The 14437-nt window shown below is 54.6% G+C and overlaps 1 protein-coding gene across 4 annotated transcripts; it reads left to right on the top strand.

Moving 5' to 3' along the window:
- Window positions 1–1496: 1496 nt before the first annotated feature.
- On the top strand, window positions 1497–13474 carry PTMA (prothymosin alpha). Of its 4 annotated transcripts, none has more exons than XM_048864691.2 (5): window positions 1497–1694; window positions 7075–7146; window positions 7952–8042; window positions 11176–11249; window positions 12655–13474. In XM_048864691.2, the coding sequence occupies exons 1-5, from the start codon at window positions 1650–1652 to the stop codon at window positions 12700–12702; spliced, it is 330 nt and encodes a 109-aa protein (XP_048720648.1). In that variant the 5' UTR covers window positions 1497–1649; the 3' UTR covers window positions 12703–13474. The 4 variants fall into 4 exon arrangements, with proteins under 4 accessions (XP_048720648.1, XP_048720649.1, XP_048720646.1 ...); XM_048864692.2 differs by having other exon boundaries at window positions 1498–1694; window positions 7955–8042; XM_048864689.2 differs by having other exon boundaries at window positions 1499–1694; window positions 7952–8048.
- Window positions 13475–14437: the final 963 nt, after the last annotated feature.

A 14437-nucleotide genomic window follows, 5' to 3' on the forward strand; every position in this document is an offset into this window, starting at 1 on the left:
AATGGTTGCCCCATGAAGGGCTCCGGGCGCCATCTTGAGTGTGGCACTTTCCTTCCCCCCCCCCCCGTTTCCATGCCCAGCTGCCTCCATTGAACTCAATTGCAGCTTGAAACGGGACTTTCTGCCGGTCCGACTCCGACCCAGCTGGGCCGGGGCCGGGTCGGGGCCGGGGCGTGTGACACAGACGCAGCTTCGTGCAAAACGTGGGGAATTGCGCAAAAAAAAGAAAGAGAAAAAAAAAAGGGGGGGGTGGTTTTCAAACAAAAATTGCAATGTGGCTTTTAAAAAAAATGCAAAAAATCCTATTTTGATTTATTCCATTGTATGATATTAAGGCGGGGGGGTCTCTCTCTCTTTCCCCTTTGCACCCCATTTGCAAAGTTACGGGGGGGGGGGGAATGGTAGGGCTCTAGCAAAAGGGAGAAAAATCCTCGATGCAGGTGGGTTAGGGTTTTTTTTGTTTGTTTTTTTAATTATTCTTCACCGATTAATTTGTGCAAATTTCTTGCTTTTGGGGAAACTGAGTTTTGGGTTTAAAATGAGATTTACAAGGCTAAGGCGGGATGAGAGCGTTGATACCCAGGTGGGAAAGATGCTGGATCCTCCCCTTCCCCCCCCCCCCAAAAAAAGTGTGAAATTGGGGGGAAATCGGATCTGGTTTTTTAAACTGTAATTTCCTGGTTTTTTTAAGGAGGGGGGGAGGTTTTGTGAATGGTGGGGCTGGATCGTAAAAGGTTCAATCAGCACTGAGAGAAAGGGAGCGTGTGGAGTGGGGAGGGATCGCTTATTCGATCGTGGATTGAAACCCCGACCTCCTCTCCCGTGAGTTGGAAAGTCCCAGCCCCGTGCGAGGTTTTTCATAGGGACGAACGCGGCTCTTGGGTTTTAATCAGCGAAAGACGGAATAACTCCCCCCCCCTCCCCCGCCGCTTGCACGCGTGTAAAACGCGCAGCGGCTCTTTGCAAAGGGGGGGGGGGCGATTAATGTAGAAGCGGATTTCTTTTGCATCAACTTTTAAAATCCCCCCTCCCCTTACAGAGTGTGGGTCCCTTCTCTAATGGCAGCGGAGACTTGCTGAAGTCGGCGGCGGCACCGCGGCTGCAGGAGAGAGACGCAGGCAGAGACTGGGGCGAGGGTGGGAGGTGGGGGGGGGGGGTCGGTTTCTCCTCCGGCTTAGTGCCTCTGTTCCCTTCCAGCCTCGGCTCAGCGCTAACAATGCGACCCAGGGCTCTGCGTTTTGCACGCGGCATGCGGGGCGACTTCCCTGCGGAGGGAGGGAGGGAAAGGAGCAGCCATGCCGTTGCCGCGCTTTGCTGCCTCTCGCAGCGCTCCGCATGCTGAGGCCGGGCGCAAACTCATTGCACCCATGGGGGGGCTCTGCCGCTTTAAGCAGCCTTGCCCATTGTTCGCCCCCCGACCAATGACCGGGCCCATCTCCCCCCCGCCTGGCCAATGGGGATCGCGCAGGGGAGTGAGCGCGCCGCCCACTAATCTATATTAAAGCTAGTGGCGCCGCGTGAGTTCTCCACTGGCTCTGTCCAAAGCCATCTTTGCATTGTTCCTGCCCTGCTCCGCTCCGCGCCTCCGGACCTGCACTTTGCTTATTTTTATAGCAGAGATATTTTCTATACCCCGCTCCCCGCGCACCATGTCAGACACAGCCGTGGACACCAGTTCTGAGATCTCCACCAAGGTGAGGCTCCAGACCCAGCTCTCCTCCGCGCCCCCCCCCCCGCGTTTTTTCCGCTGTATGTATTTTTTTTTTTTTTACTTTGTGTGCCCCCCAAGTACCGTTTTGTCTTGCGGGGAGGGGGAACCTGCTGTGGTTTGTTTGTTTTTTTCTCTACGAGGGGTGGGGGAAGGGAGAGTGATTTGTCTCGTCAATGTTGCAAACCTAGAGTGCTTTTTTTTGGGGGGGGGGGAGTTTTGTAAAGTCTTACGCTGGAGGGGTTTTGCTGTGTGTGTTTCAAGGAGGCATTGGGCTGATGTTGCCTGTCTAGGAATCTCTCTCTCCATTCAAATCGCCTCGCAGCTTGACAGCCCCCCCCCCCCATCAAACTTGGATCCCACTTTAGTCCCCCTGCCCTAAAGAGGGGAAATAACCTGCCTGGAAAGTGGTGGGAACGGATCCGGCACGAAACACCCACTTTTTAAGGGGGATTGATCGCAGCCCCCTTGCTTTTGAAATGAAGCGTTTGTTGGTGGGTTCGGCTGGGTTGGGCATTTAAAAAAAACAAACCATCACCCAAACAAACAAACAGCCCGATCACTTTAATTGCACGGAAATAACTTTACAACTTGGCGGAGGCGAATAATCGGAAGCGATTTCGTTGGATGGCCGGCGGGGGGGCGAGCCTTGACTTTGATGGGAAACGCTTGGATTTGACTGCGAATGTTTGTGGTGATCTGCGCGGGTTCTTTGTTTAATGATGCCAGGAAGCGAGCACGCCGGGCCGGCGAAATAGCGTGGCTTTCCCTCTCGGGGATCGCAGCCCCAGATACCTGCCCGGATCTCCCCCCTTCCCCAAGCCCCGCCACTTTCAGTGTCAGCCTGGCTCCCCAGCTGAGGACGGAGCCCGGTTTCTCCCCCCCCCCTTTTTTTTCTTTTTCTTTTTAAGCGGGTTAAGATCCCCATCAGGCTGCAGGGTTTTTAACTCCAGTTAAAGACCGATTAACCTTGTGGGGCAAAAGGAGGGAGGCGAAGGGAGGGACCCCGCACTGTTTTAATCGGAAGCTTAATATCGCTTGCGCTTTGTCCCCCTTTCCCCGCTGGCGTTTGCCCTCTGAGCTGGGCTCCCCCGTGGCGGGGGGAGCTGGCGAGCAGCGGGTATCCCATCCCGGGAGGTGAAGCCTCAGGACAGAACACGGCTCGAGCGAGGGGAGATTGTCAGGGAGCCCACGCGTGCGAGTGGGTGGGAGTCCCGTGGGGGGGTGGGGGTGAAACTTCCAGCCACAGCTGAGGGGGGGGGGAGAGAACCTCCGGCCCCGCCTGGCAGCGTCCGAAGTGGCCGGGCTTGGATACAGCGTAGCGAGCGGTGGATACAATGTAGCGAGGGTCACCCCACGCGGTACCAGCCCCGCTTTCCTTGCGGGGTCGCGGCTTCTCCCCGCGCTCCGGGCCGATCACTGCGGGGGGCGGGGGGGGGGGGAGTTGCGTCCATGATCCTCCAGCCCCATCGGGCGGGGGGGTTTCCTCTGCCCCCCGGCAGGGAAGTGTGGGGAGGACGCCGCTCTGCTCTGGGCATTGGTCTGGGTTTCAAGGTGTTCCGCCCGCCGCCCTACCCCCACCGGGGCTGGGGAGTAGGTCAGCGCCCCCCGCCCCCGACAGGCGCTACAGCCGGTTTCGGGCTGCGGGGCTCAGCGCCGAGCCGCCACCGGGCTCAGCAGCCCAGAATCCGGCTTGCAAATTTCGTTTTCACTTCTGTTTTCCCGCTTCTGCGATTCGAGAGTCCCCGGACCCCAGCCCCCGGTCTGCGGGGGCTCTTCCCGCCCCCCGCTTCTCTTCTGCCCTCTCCCCTCCCCCCTTGCTGAACTTTGGCTCGCTCGGGTCCCAGCCGCGGGCCAGGGGGTCCCGCCCAGCGGATGCAGGGGGGGTGGCTTTGCTCCCTCGCTCGCCCTCCCCCTCCAGCAGCCTGTTTCGGAGGGATCGGGGGGGGTGAGAATCTAATTAACCTTCCCCTGCCCTTTGGGGGCGGGGGATCTTTCCCCGCTGCGCCCCCCCCCCCCCGGATTTGTGTAGCAGCCCCCTACGCTTCCCCCGCAGGAGTGCACTTGGGCGCGGGGGGGGGGGGTAGACCAGTGTCGCCCCCGCTGTGCGAGCTGCCCCTAGTGCCCGGGGGAGGAAGGCTCGGGCGATGCACCCCCAAACCTTGCAGGGAGCCGGCTCTGGAGCGGGCGGCGGCGCTTTGCACCTTTCCCAGTCCGGGTGGGGCGTTGAGTCCACCTCCCTCCCGCCCCCGTGGTGACTGCTGCGGCCCTGGCCAGCAGGACCCCGCCCCCATCCCCGTGGGGGTCCGGCGGGGGAGCACACCAAGGGCGCGGGTCCCGCCCGCTTCACGTCGGGACACTGAAATAAACAAGACACTGAAGATTTATTCCGCCGGGTGGGGGGAGGGGTCCCAGAGCTGCCGCCTCGGCTCCCGGGCGGTGGCTCCTCCTGCGCGGCTCGGCACCGCCCAGCTTCGCAACAGCTCGCTCATCACCGCGTGCTGCCGCCTCTGCGCGCTCCGCCCGCGCGGGGCCCCATGGGAGTTGGAGTTCTCTCCCCGCGGGCGGCCTTGCGCCGGAGGGCCCCGCGGAGACTACAGTTCCCGGCAAGACGCGAAGGGCGGGGCCGGCGCGCCGGCGCTGGGCCAATCACAAGGCGCGGAGAGTGGCGCGCGGTTTGAAATAGGGCAGGGCGCGTGGCGCTGAGGAGCCGGCGCCCCCTGCTGGCGGGAGGGTTGCTGCAGCCCACAACCTGGCCCTTTGAAGCCAGAGTGAGCCCCATTGACTGACTCGGAGCACTGGGGGGTTGCAGTTGGGATTTGGGGTCGCAGCAGACTGGCAATAAATAAAATAAATGCAGCTGCCAGTTCCCTGAGAATCCTGGGAGCGTTCAACTTTCTTTTGCAAACTGCTGATTTTACCGAAAATTGCGGCCCCTTAAAATGCATCGCACCTTGGAGTCCATGCAAACTGAGTGACTGAATGGTGTGGCTAGAACTAAGGGGGCAGGGGAGTCCCCTGCAGCAGGGCAATAAATCACATAAATAGTCCAGAAGTACCTGGGACTGGACTAATCCTCACAGTTTGTGGAGCATATTTTTTACCCCACTTTTAAATGATCAGTCCTGATTGTTTTATTTGATCTGTCTGTACTGGGGTCTAGCTATGACATGGCCTATGAATGCAGTTGGTTTTGATGGTTTCTAGTATCTGTTACTACTATGTCAAATGGAATATTCGAGTTCACTTTTTGGGAGTAGGAGAAGGTGGAGGCTAAGGCTTCCCTATGACTAAACATCACCGCTGTTTTATGGACAAACAGCCCTGCCACACCTATAACTGAAGGCTCCATCAAAGCATTAAAACTAAAGTAATACTGCTACCTTGACTCCTCATCTGAAGGCTGGTACAAATTTGTCTATTTGCATTGGATTCGTTCTTAGGAATGGAAAAAATAGTAGTATTTCTAGCAGAGCGCTGTCTCTATGCAAATAAGCATGGCCTGGTAAGTCAATTATAATCGAACTGAAAGTATCTTAAATGGAACACTGATGGCTGGTGCCTTGGATTTATTAAACTAAAATTAGTCATAACATTACTGCTCCTCCTTAGCCATAAGAACCACTTGTGTTTTACGCATAACTTCTCAAAAAGGATTATGAACATAGTAACTGGTGACTTGGAAATTTTGACTATTTTTCATTTCTTCTGTGTTAAACTTGGGGTATCTTAGAATTTTCTTGTAGGTCAGTTTAAAACTGTGTGCTGGCTCTAACTAGTTATGGCATGGCAGCGAATAAGAGTGAGGTTAAATGCGAGCATCTCCCTCATCCAGTAATGAGTCGGAGATAGTGTAAAAACTGATGGAGTGGGTCAGTTCACAGAAACTGCAATTTGCATGGGATTCAAATGTTAGTGGAAGGAGGAAGTAGATCTGCACTTCTGTGAGCCATGAACAGAATATTTACTTGACTAGGTGATGTCTCAGTAACAGGTGTAGTAAACCCCAGTGCTTTCAAGCTGTTCAGGGCTAGGTCGTAGGCTTGGTGCCTTGGGATAATGCAGTCAGACTTTATTAATCCTTGCTTGGTTTATCCAGATGTCTGGGTATCTGAAAGGCTTAAGTAGTTTACTGTTCTAATACGCCAGTGCTGTTGACCGAATAATCCAAAGGTTATTTTAATCCAAATAAAAAGAGAGAGGTGGCCATAGTAATCAGGGCTGGCCATGCTGTGACACTGACTTGGGTGACACGAGGAAGTGACACCAACTCTGAGAGTGAAAGTGACACGCTTCCCTCCAGGCTGGGGGGCTTGCGGAGATGCCGACAAAAAAACCCAGGTTTGCTGCTGCAGCAGAGGGAGGAAGCTGCCAAAAAGTTTCCAACACCTCATGGTCTTTGTTCAAGGCAGACTGCGTGGCTGCCCTGCATCCCTGGTGAAAGGCCTCTTAACTTTCCTTGGCAGCGGTAATAACTTCTCTTGTGGCGAGCAGGATCTAGCTGCAGCTGATGCAGTCACATAAAGGGAGGATGATGCAGACTCGGGTGCCAGAGCGTTCTTTTTAGCCATGTGCAGGAACAAAAAGTTGGATCCTTTCAGCCTGTTTGCCGAGTGACTTGGCATGACATCTTGACAGTGATCAACAGCAAAAACATATGGGCGCTTGCTCTCTCCTGCCTGTGCTTGCGGTTCAGATTTGAACTGATCTAGCAGTGTTGAACCTAACGGCGCCATGTTCCTTGGAGTAATGTGGAAAAAATCGCTGTCTGCCTGCTGTTTGACTAAGAGTCTTGAGATTTATCCTGGATTTCCACTCTGTGACTACAAGTAAGAGCAAGCTGGTTGGGAGAGACACCACAGGCTCTGCTAATAACAATTTGGGCTCAGTTCTCTACCCTTCCCTGTTGTGAAGGCAGCAAGTGGCTGTGTGAGTCTGCAGACCCTGGGGTGACTGATTCTGTAATTCAGCACACTGATAGCCAAAGGGCTATCAGTGGGAATGCAGCCGTTTCCCCTGAACACGATAAGGTGGGAAATGAGCCAATGCTTTGGCTGAAAAGCAGATGCAGGGGACCAGCTCTTTATGTTTGGAAGATCCTGGGAGTTCCTAAGTTAAATGTAGCCACCTTTTGCGTTAATAAAGTGTAGTAATACACACTTAAAATCTCTCTCTCTCTCTCTCTTCCCGCCGGTTCCAACCCCTGCAACAACTGCCCAGAACAAGTTGCTTGTGCAAGGGATGTGAAGGGGAATTGTCTCCCAGACCTTTCTCCCCCCCCCCCCCCCCGCCCCTTTTAACTTTCCTACCGTGAGGACTGTAGGCTGGAATCCTGGTGACTCATTGGTTATTTTTGTTCCTTTAAGGATCTAAAAGAGAAGAAGGAAGTTGTGGAAGAGACAGAAAATGGCAGAGATGCACCAGCCAACGGCAATGCTGTAAGTATCGCTAAACCAGCCTTGGGAGATGGCCCTTTGCTTGCTGATGTTCCTGCGGACTCCTTCTTTGACGTTCTCTGGGAGGAGGAAACGTTCCATACAGCAGCGCTTGGCTGTGTAACCCCATTGTGAAAGCAACGTGCTGGTGCAGTTTCAGAGTCAGCCTCCAGCCCGCAGGCGATTTCCAGGTGTACGGGAGGGGGAGGAGAGGTGTGGTGGGAGCTCTTGGGCTGACTCTTACATCCCTCAGAGAATGCTTGTCTTCAGTGCCGCCTCCTTCTAGAAGCCGTCGTTTGGGTTGAAAATGTGGCAAACAGATGGGTGGGAAAAGCCTTGTACACAAGGAAATGTGGGGTTTGCTTGTTTGGTTTTTTTTTGTTTTTCTAAAAACTGCCAGAGGGAAACTGACAATGCTGCCTTTTAATCTGACACGATGTCACAATAGACTTTAGATTCCTGTCTGAGGCTCAAGATGCAGCCGCCACATTACCATAAAATTTAAGTCCTTCATCTTTGCTTCTGCGTGAAGTGTAGACGGAATGGGGAACAGCCTTGAAGTGAAAACACATGTAGCTTGCATGTCAGCCAGTGGGCACCTGCTACAAGAGCTGAGGGAGGGAGCCAGGCAGGAGCCTGTCTCCTCAACTTGCACTTGCTGGATGGGTTCCTAGATAGCTTGATCTCAGGCTGCGGCTCTGTATGTGTGTGTGTGTGTGTGGGGGGTGGGAATGGGAATGGGATGGGGAGGCGAGCCATTTCCCTCCATGCATTTTTTTTTTTTAAGTGAGTGTCTTGTCTTGACAAGGAGAACGAGGAAAATGGAGAGCAGGAGGCTGACAACGAAGTAGACGAAGAGGAAGAAGAAGGTGGCGAAGAAGAGGACGAGGAGGAAGAGGGTGATGGTAATTTTTCACCCTGCTTTCTCACCTTAGAGCAGCCAAATCCGGCCCTTAAACGGAGCCCTTTAGCAAGAGGCTTGAGTTACCGCACGTGGCCGGCGAGTGCCAGGAGCAGCATCTCCCCCTTGTGGCTGCTCTGGGGCAGTTCTCTGCCTGCTGCCACTGAGGGTCTAGCCAGCCTTGTATTGTCCCGCCCCTTCCTCCTAGCGGCCCCGATCCGCCAGCCCGGGTTTGGATTGGTTTCCAGTGAAACCAGCCCCGGAGTTGGTTCTAACAGGCTGAGGACCGATCGCTCCCCATTCTGGCCGTGCTGCGTAGCGCAGAGGCCCTGAGGAGATGCTCTGGCTCATAGCGTGTAGTTGAAAAACCTGCCCTCAATCCCAGGAGCTGTGCAGGTAGCAGCGAAACGGCACACCGACGGGCGAAGGCGCAGTCTGACTGGCCTGACCTGGCCGGGGAATGAGCCAGGTCTCCAGGGGGTCTCCCTTTGCAAGGCAGGCGAAGAGCAGAGTGCATAGGAGGTCGATGCCACTCTCGTGCAGTCCGCACAATCATACTCCCTTCCCAGGCTAATGATTCATGCTAAGCAATTGGTTCCAGTTAAGCAGATGCATGAGCCTTTAGCTCTTTCCTGCAGTGCGTCTTATCTGCAGCTAGAACAGGAGCAAATGGCTCATTTAAACTTTTTCAGAATGTTTCCCCTTGCAGCTCCTGCCTCCCTCTGGTTTCCTAGCGTAAGCCAGCCTGCAGGCAGGCGTCAGTGGACCACCAGTCACTTCCCTACCTGCTTCCCTTTTCAGCCTCCTTGTCCAAGACCCACTTGGCTGAAAAACACCATCTATTTTTATACCCCATTAAGGCTGGGAGGAGGTTGCGAACCATTATTAGCAAGCCATGCCCCTTGAGCTCAACCTGAAAAAAGTCCTTTGATTAGCTATTCCTGGTTAATCCCCTGCAATCTTGGGCGGCAACACTTGGGTTGTGCTGGGCGTGGGGTTTTGAGGCCAGGAATTGAAGGCCTTTAAGCAAGCCCCTGTTTGAATAGAGGAAAGTCTGGGCTCCTGGCAGCAGCCCCGGGAGGATAAGGGGGACACGGCGCTCTCAGTATAGGAACTGGTTCTTGGATAGCTCACTGGAGATACACGGGCAGCCTCGGCCTTGCAGGATGGAGGTTTAACCCTTGAAGTTGAATTTCACCCCAGCCTCGTGGGAGCCTGGGCCATCTGCCTTTTCCATGAAACCCGTGAAGGGCTGCCTGCTACTTCTGGGTGGTTTGCAGAACTGGGCTTCGCTGCGGGTGTGGGGCGTTGATTAGATACCTTGGTGGTGAGCATGATGCAGCCCCCTCTGCCGTCACCCCCACCCCTCAAAGAAGAGCATGGATACGATGCAGAGCACTGAGCCATCTGCGCCCTGCTCCATGGTTAACGCCTGGCATGGGGAGGGGAGGGGGAAGAGGGAGGCGCTCTTCGAGGAGGGGTTAAGTCATGTCTTTCCAGCCTAACCCCGGGTAATCTCTGCGTGGAGGAAGTTCCTAAGGGGCTGGTCTGAGCAGTCTAGGCATTGCATAGGAGAGAGAAAAGCCAGTAAGGGCTGCCAGTGACCCTCTTGCCTCCTGCTGGTTTGAAACATTGGGAACTAAACTTCAGCCCAAAGTCATCAAATCTGTTTTTAAAGACCCCCTCCATCCTCCTTAGCCCCCTCCCCCCCATCCCATCATTTGCTTTGCTGAAAGAAGCTCAGGCAGCTAAGTGTGCCCCCAATCAGCTTGACTGCAGTCACGTGATCCATCCAAGTAACCCGGTGCGTGAGCTCGCGGGCGAAGTGTTGAGCCATCACTTGCAGCTAATCTGGCAGCTCCAGAAGCTCGGGCAATGCTGGGTCTGAGCGTCTGCTGGCAGGGGGCAGGCGGGTGGGTGTGCCAGGTGGATGACCCTAATCCCCAGCTGTCTATACGTGCAGCTCGTGGGGACATTTAAAGCCAGCTTACTGGCCTGAACGCTGTCAGTTTAGCTGGGCCTCCCGTTATGCAAAGGACTTAGGTTGGTCTGCAACCAGGCTTTCCTCTCCCAAGTCTCACGCCCCTCCCGGTTGGACTCGGGCGCCGTAGACAACATTGTTCTGATCCACTGGCCTATTTGAGCTCAAAGTGGGTCACGTCTGACTCTCTCCCTAGAAGGCTGTGGCCTGTCAGCAGAATTTGTTGGCCGCTCTGATAATTAGAATGTGTTCTGACTCAGAACTAATGCGTTCTGGCGCTCTTAACTCATTAAAGATGGACTAATAGCTGCAAAGAGAAGCAGAAGTAATCTGGAGTAGTTAGAGCAGCCGCTAGGAAAGGCTTTTCTTTTTTTTTTTTTTTTTTTTTTTAAAGCGAATTTGATGCTGGTTGCTCTATTTATCCACACAAGGAGCGGGGGGGAGAGGTGGCCAAGCCTTGGGCTCCCGCCCCTGCCAATGCGCCCCACTCCAGATGCGGAGGGGACCATCTCTAGTGTCCAGGTGGCCCACTCAGCTCTTGGCCCCTCTGCTGAGGCCCCCCTACCCCCAGAAAAGGGCCGCGTGGTGACGATTTTGCAGCCCAGGAACCTGCAGCGATGGGCATCAGGGCCCCAAGCAGCTGTCAGGCGGTAACTGCTCAGCTAGGATGCAGCTGGCTTTGAAGTAGTCGGATAGCGGCCCCGTCTCCTATTCCCAGCTGCCATCTTTTGTAATCATCCCCACCCTTCTCGTCCCACCCCTGCACGGTGGGCGTGTTGATCTGGTGTCTGGCTGCACAAGCCAGAGCCCGAGGGTGTCTGATGCCAGCCGAGTGCGGCGTATGCCAGACCTTGCAGCGGGGGCAGGAGGGCTGCGCCGCGAGCCGCTGACTGTCTGGAGGGGGGCCCCGCGCAGCCTGGCGCTGGGCAACGTGCACCAAGAGCTGGCGCTGCCCTTGAACGTCTGAGGAGCAGAAGGACAAGCCCTGAGCTTGTCCCCGTAAGGGTCAGGTTCCCGTTCCAGCGGGTCTCGGCCTAGTCGGGCACTTTGCTCGACCGCCTGCCCGCCCGGTGTCCTTTCCACGTCAGGCTGGACCAGCGTGAAGCTGCCACCAAAGGCTCACGTTCCTTGTTCCCCCCGCCCCCCCCAGGTGAGGAAGAGGACGGCGATGAAGATGAGGAAGGCGACGCACCCACAGGCAAACGGGCAGCTGAGGATGACGAGGTAGGTGGGCTGCCTCAGGCTGTGAACCAAGGAGAACAACCAGCGCTGCTGTGCCTGGACTCTCTAGCTAGCCGGGAGCCCTCACAGCTACTCCAGGGCTGGGAGAGGAGGGGGATTGGCAACAGGGCTGGGTGCTCGGGGAAACCCTGGGGTGGATTAGAGAGGGGCTGGGCAGCCAGCTCCCAGCATTGTCCTCCATTTGTCAAGTCCTGATGAGCGTGGGAGCTGTAGTGCTCTGCTAGAGAGGAGTGTGTGTGTGTGTCCGTCCCCGTGCGCGCTTGGCTCTGCACACAGCCAGGCTGCGCATGGGGGAGGCGGGCGCTTGCCTGAACTCTAGGTCCCTTTCCACGCTGCACCTGCTCCCCTCGCGCTCGGCTCCGGCGGCTGCGCTGACTATTCGGCGCGCACTTGGTTTCCAGCCACACACCAGAAGGAGGGAAATGCTGGGAGCCTGGGGGGGGGGGGGCTGAATAGGTACTTCCTGGCAACGGGAGGGTCTCACTTGGTATCCAGGGGTATGTCTACACCGCATGTTAAGCCTGGGTTCTGATTCAGATTTGAGCCTAAGCCCCTCTTCCGTTACACACAAGTCAGTTCAACTCTCGGCAAGCAGCCAGGTCCTAGCACCCTGCTGTGGGGCGGGGAGGGGGTGGGTGGGTCAGAGCCTGATTCCCACTCACGGGGGGCCAAGCCCTGTCATTTTGCCGTGTGGACGCCACTCGAGCCGCAGACCCGAGTCAGGAGGTCCGCAGGGGGCAGGCTTGTGTTTCAAAGGGACCTGGTCACTGGTGGGGGACGTGGGATGGAGGGGCACAGGCAGGCAAGGAAGATAATTGGGCTATTAACTCCTTATCCCTGGGGGGAGAGGAGACCTAAATGCCAAATCCCTTATTGCTGGCCCCAGCTCCACGGGGCATGTGCAGGGGAGTTTAGCTTCCAAGAGTCCTAATGGTGCCCATAAGGGCCCTCCAAAACACACACACCTATTGCTGAGACGCCCTGATTCACTACACAAACGTCCTAGTGCTTCTTCCCACACTGGCCCGAGCTGGGCAGATCCAGCCAGTGATGTGTTGGTGGCCCTGCAGGTCTCAAGCTCCCTAGCAATGCCAGCAGGAGCTGCTGGGTGAAAGAGAAGCCAGGCTGGCAGGGATGAGCCCCCTGCCTGAAACAAGGCTAGGCTGCAAATCGTGGCTTTGCCGGTCTACCCATGCAGTTGCCGGGCTGACCCCAAGTATAGCCACGCCCGAAGGGATGAGCGCTCCTTACGCGCTTCAAGGGGCTCTGGCAGGATTTCCCTGGGGCAGCGCCCGGCAGACCGTGGAATCCGCACTTCCCCTGGGCCGCCTGGCCAGGCTTGTCGCCGGCATCCACCCAGCCCCCTAACGCCTCTGCTCTTCCCCAGGACGAGGACGTCGATCCCAAGAAGCAGAAAACCGACGAAGATGACTAGGCAGCACATATGTATAATTTTTTTTTTTTTTAAATAAGGAGAAAAACAAAACAAACAAAAGGCCAGCGCGACCTGTTCACTTTCAACGTCCCGTCGCAACCCCCCGCCACGGTCACCCTCCCCAAGTAGAGCGAACCTGCCTGCAATGCCGACGCCACTCGGAACGAATGCCCGAAAAGATTCCCCCCCGCCCCCTGTCAGTGGGGCGAGAACCCCTCTTTCCCCCAGCACCAAAACTTCAAGGCCCTGCTTTCTTTCTTAAAAATACTTTAAAGGAGAATTTGTTTGTATTTTTTATTTACATTTTATATTTTTGTACATATTGTTAGGAGGTCAGCCATTTTTAAGTGATCTCGGATTGACCAAATGGGGGGGCTTTGAAGTGTGTCTCTCTCTCGTTACCCATCTCTGACTTTACTTGTGGTGTGACCGCGTCCCAACAAACCATTCTCCCGAAGGAGGAAAAACGACCTTGTAAAAAAACAAAAACGCAAAAAAAAAAAAAAATTTACAATCTTATTCCGAGCATTCCAGTAACTTTTTTTGTGTATGTCCTTTAGCTGTACTATAAGTCGTGGGTTTGTATGAGATGGCAAGGCCAAAGATAAAAGGTTTTTTTTTTCTCTGTCTATGAAGTTGCTGTTTGTTTTTTATTTTATTTTATTTTATTTTTTTTTTTTTTGGCCTGTTTGATGTATGTGTGAAACAATGTTGTCCAACAATAAACCGGAATTTTATTTTGCTGAGTTGTTCTAACGAAGCTGGCTCCCAATCGCTGGTTTGTTTTTTGGTTTTATTTTTTTTTAAGTTGATTTGATTTGTCTGATCAGAAGCTGGGCCAGGCCGGAGAGGGAATTTGATGTTGGGATTTTGCTGGGCGCTCCAGGCCTTCCCTGTATGCAGTAGGCTTCCTAGATTCCAAGACCAGATGGTGGTCTAGTCTGAGCTGTATAACGCAGGTCCAGAGAACCTCCCGAATTCCTAGAGCAGATCTTAGCGAAACATCCAATCTTAAATTAAAAATGGCCAGTGAGGAGAATCCACCACCTTGGAAAATTGTTTCAGTGGTTAGTTATCCTTCTTGTTAAACATTTATGCCTTATTGCCTGTCTGAGTTTGTCTGGTTACAACCTCCAGCCTTTAGATCATGTCAGATACCTTTCCCTGCTAGCATGAAGAGCCCATTATGAAATATTTGTTCCCCAGGTAGGTACTTACAGGCTGACCAAGTCACCCCTTAAACATCTCTATACGAGTCCTTCCCTTCTGCGAGTGTCTCCCGGCTGAGGATCCTAGCATCTAAATGCTAGCCACTCCCTGGGAGGGAGAAACCCTGGAATGGCTGTGGAGGCTAAATACCCTCTTGATGGGAAAGAGACATGATTTCAGAGGTACTCCTCTGCGGACTTAGGCCTAGCTCCTCAAAGCTATTTAACTCCCAGGGGAATTAGATCCTGAAGTACCTTTCAGGAACTGCTCCTCAGCTGCCCCAAAGGATGACCAAGTATATGCACTGCAAGGGCTCTGGTCTTTCAGCCGAGCAGCCTGCTTGTTTATGCATCTTCCAGCTGGTTTCTGGGTTAGTAGGACAGCGAGTCATCAGGGGACTCACCAGAAGCGGTGCTAGAAGAATGTCTGGGTGAGTGTTTAGAGCAGGGGGTCTCCTGCAGAGGTTGTTCAGCAATTCCCGGCCACGGGAGCTGGTAGCTCCGAGAGCGGGAAGGCTCCGCAGGCT

This window comes from Caretta caretta, chromosome 9 (genome assembly GCF_965140235.1).
Source record: "Caretta caretta isolate rCarCar2 chromosome 9, rCarCar1.hap1, whole genome shotgun sequence".
Classification (NCBI taxonomy): domain Eukaryota; kingdom Metazoa; phylum Chordata; order Testudines; family Cheloniidae; genus Caretta; species Caretta caretta.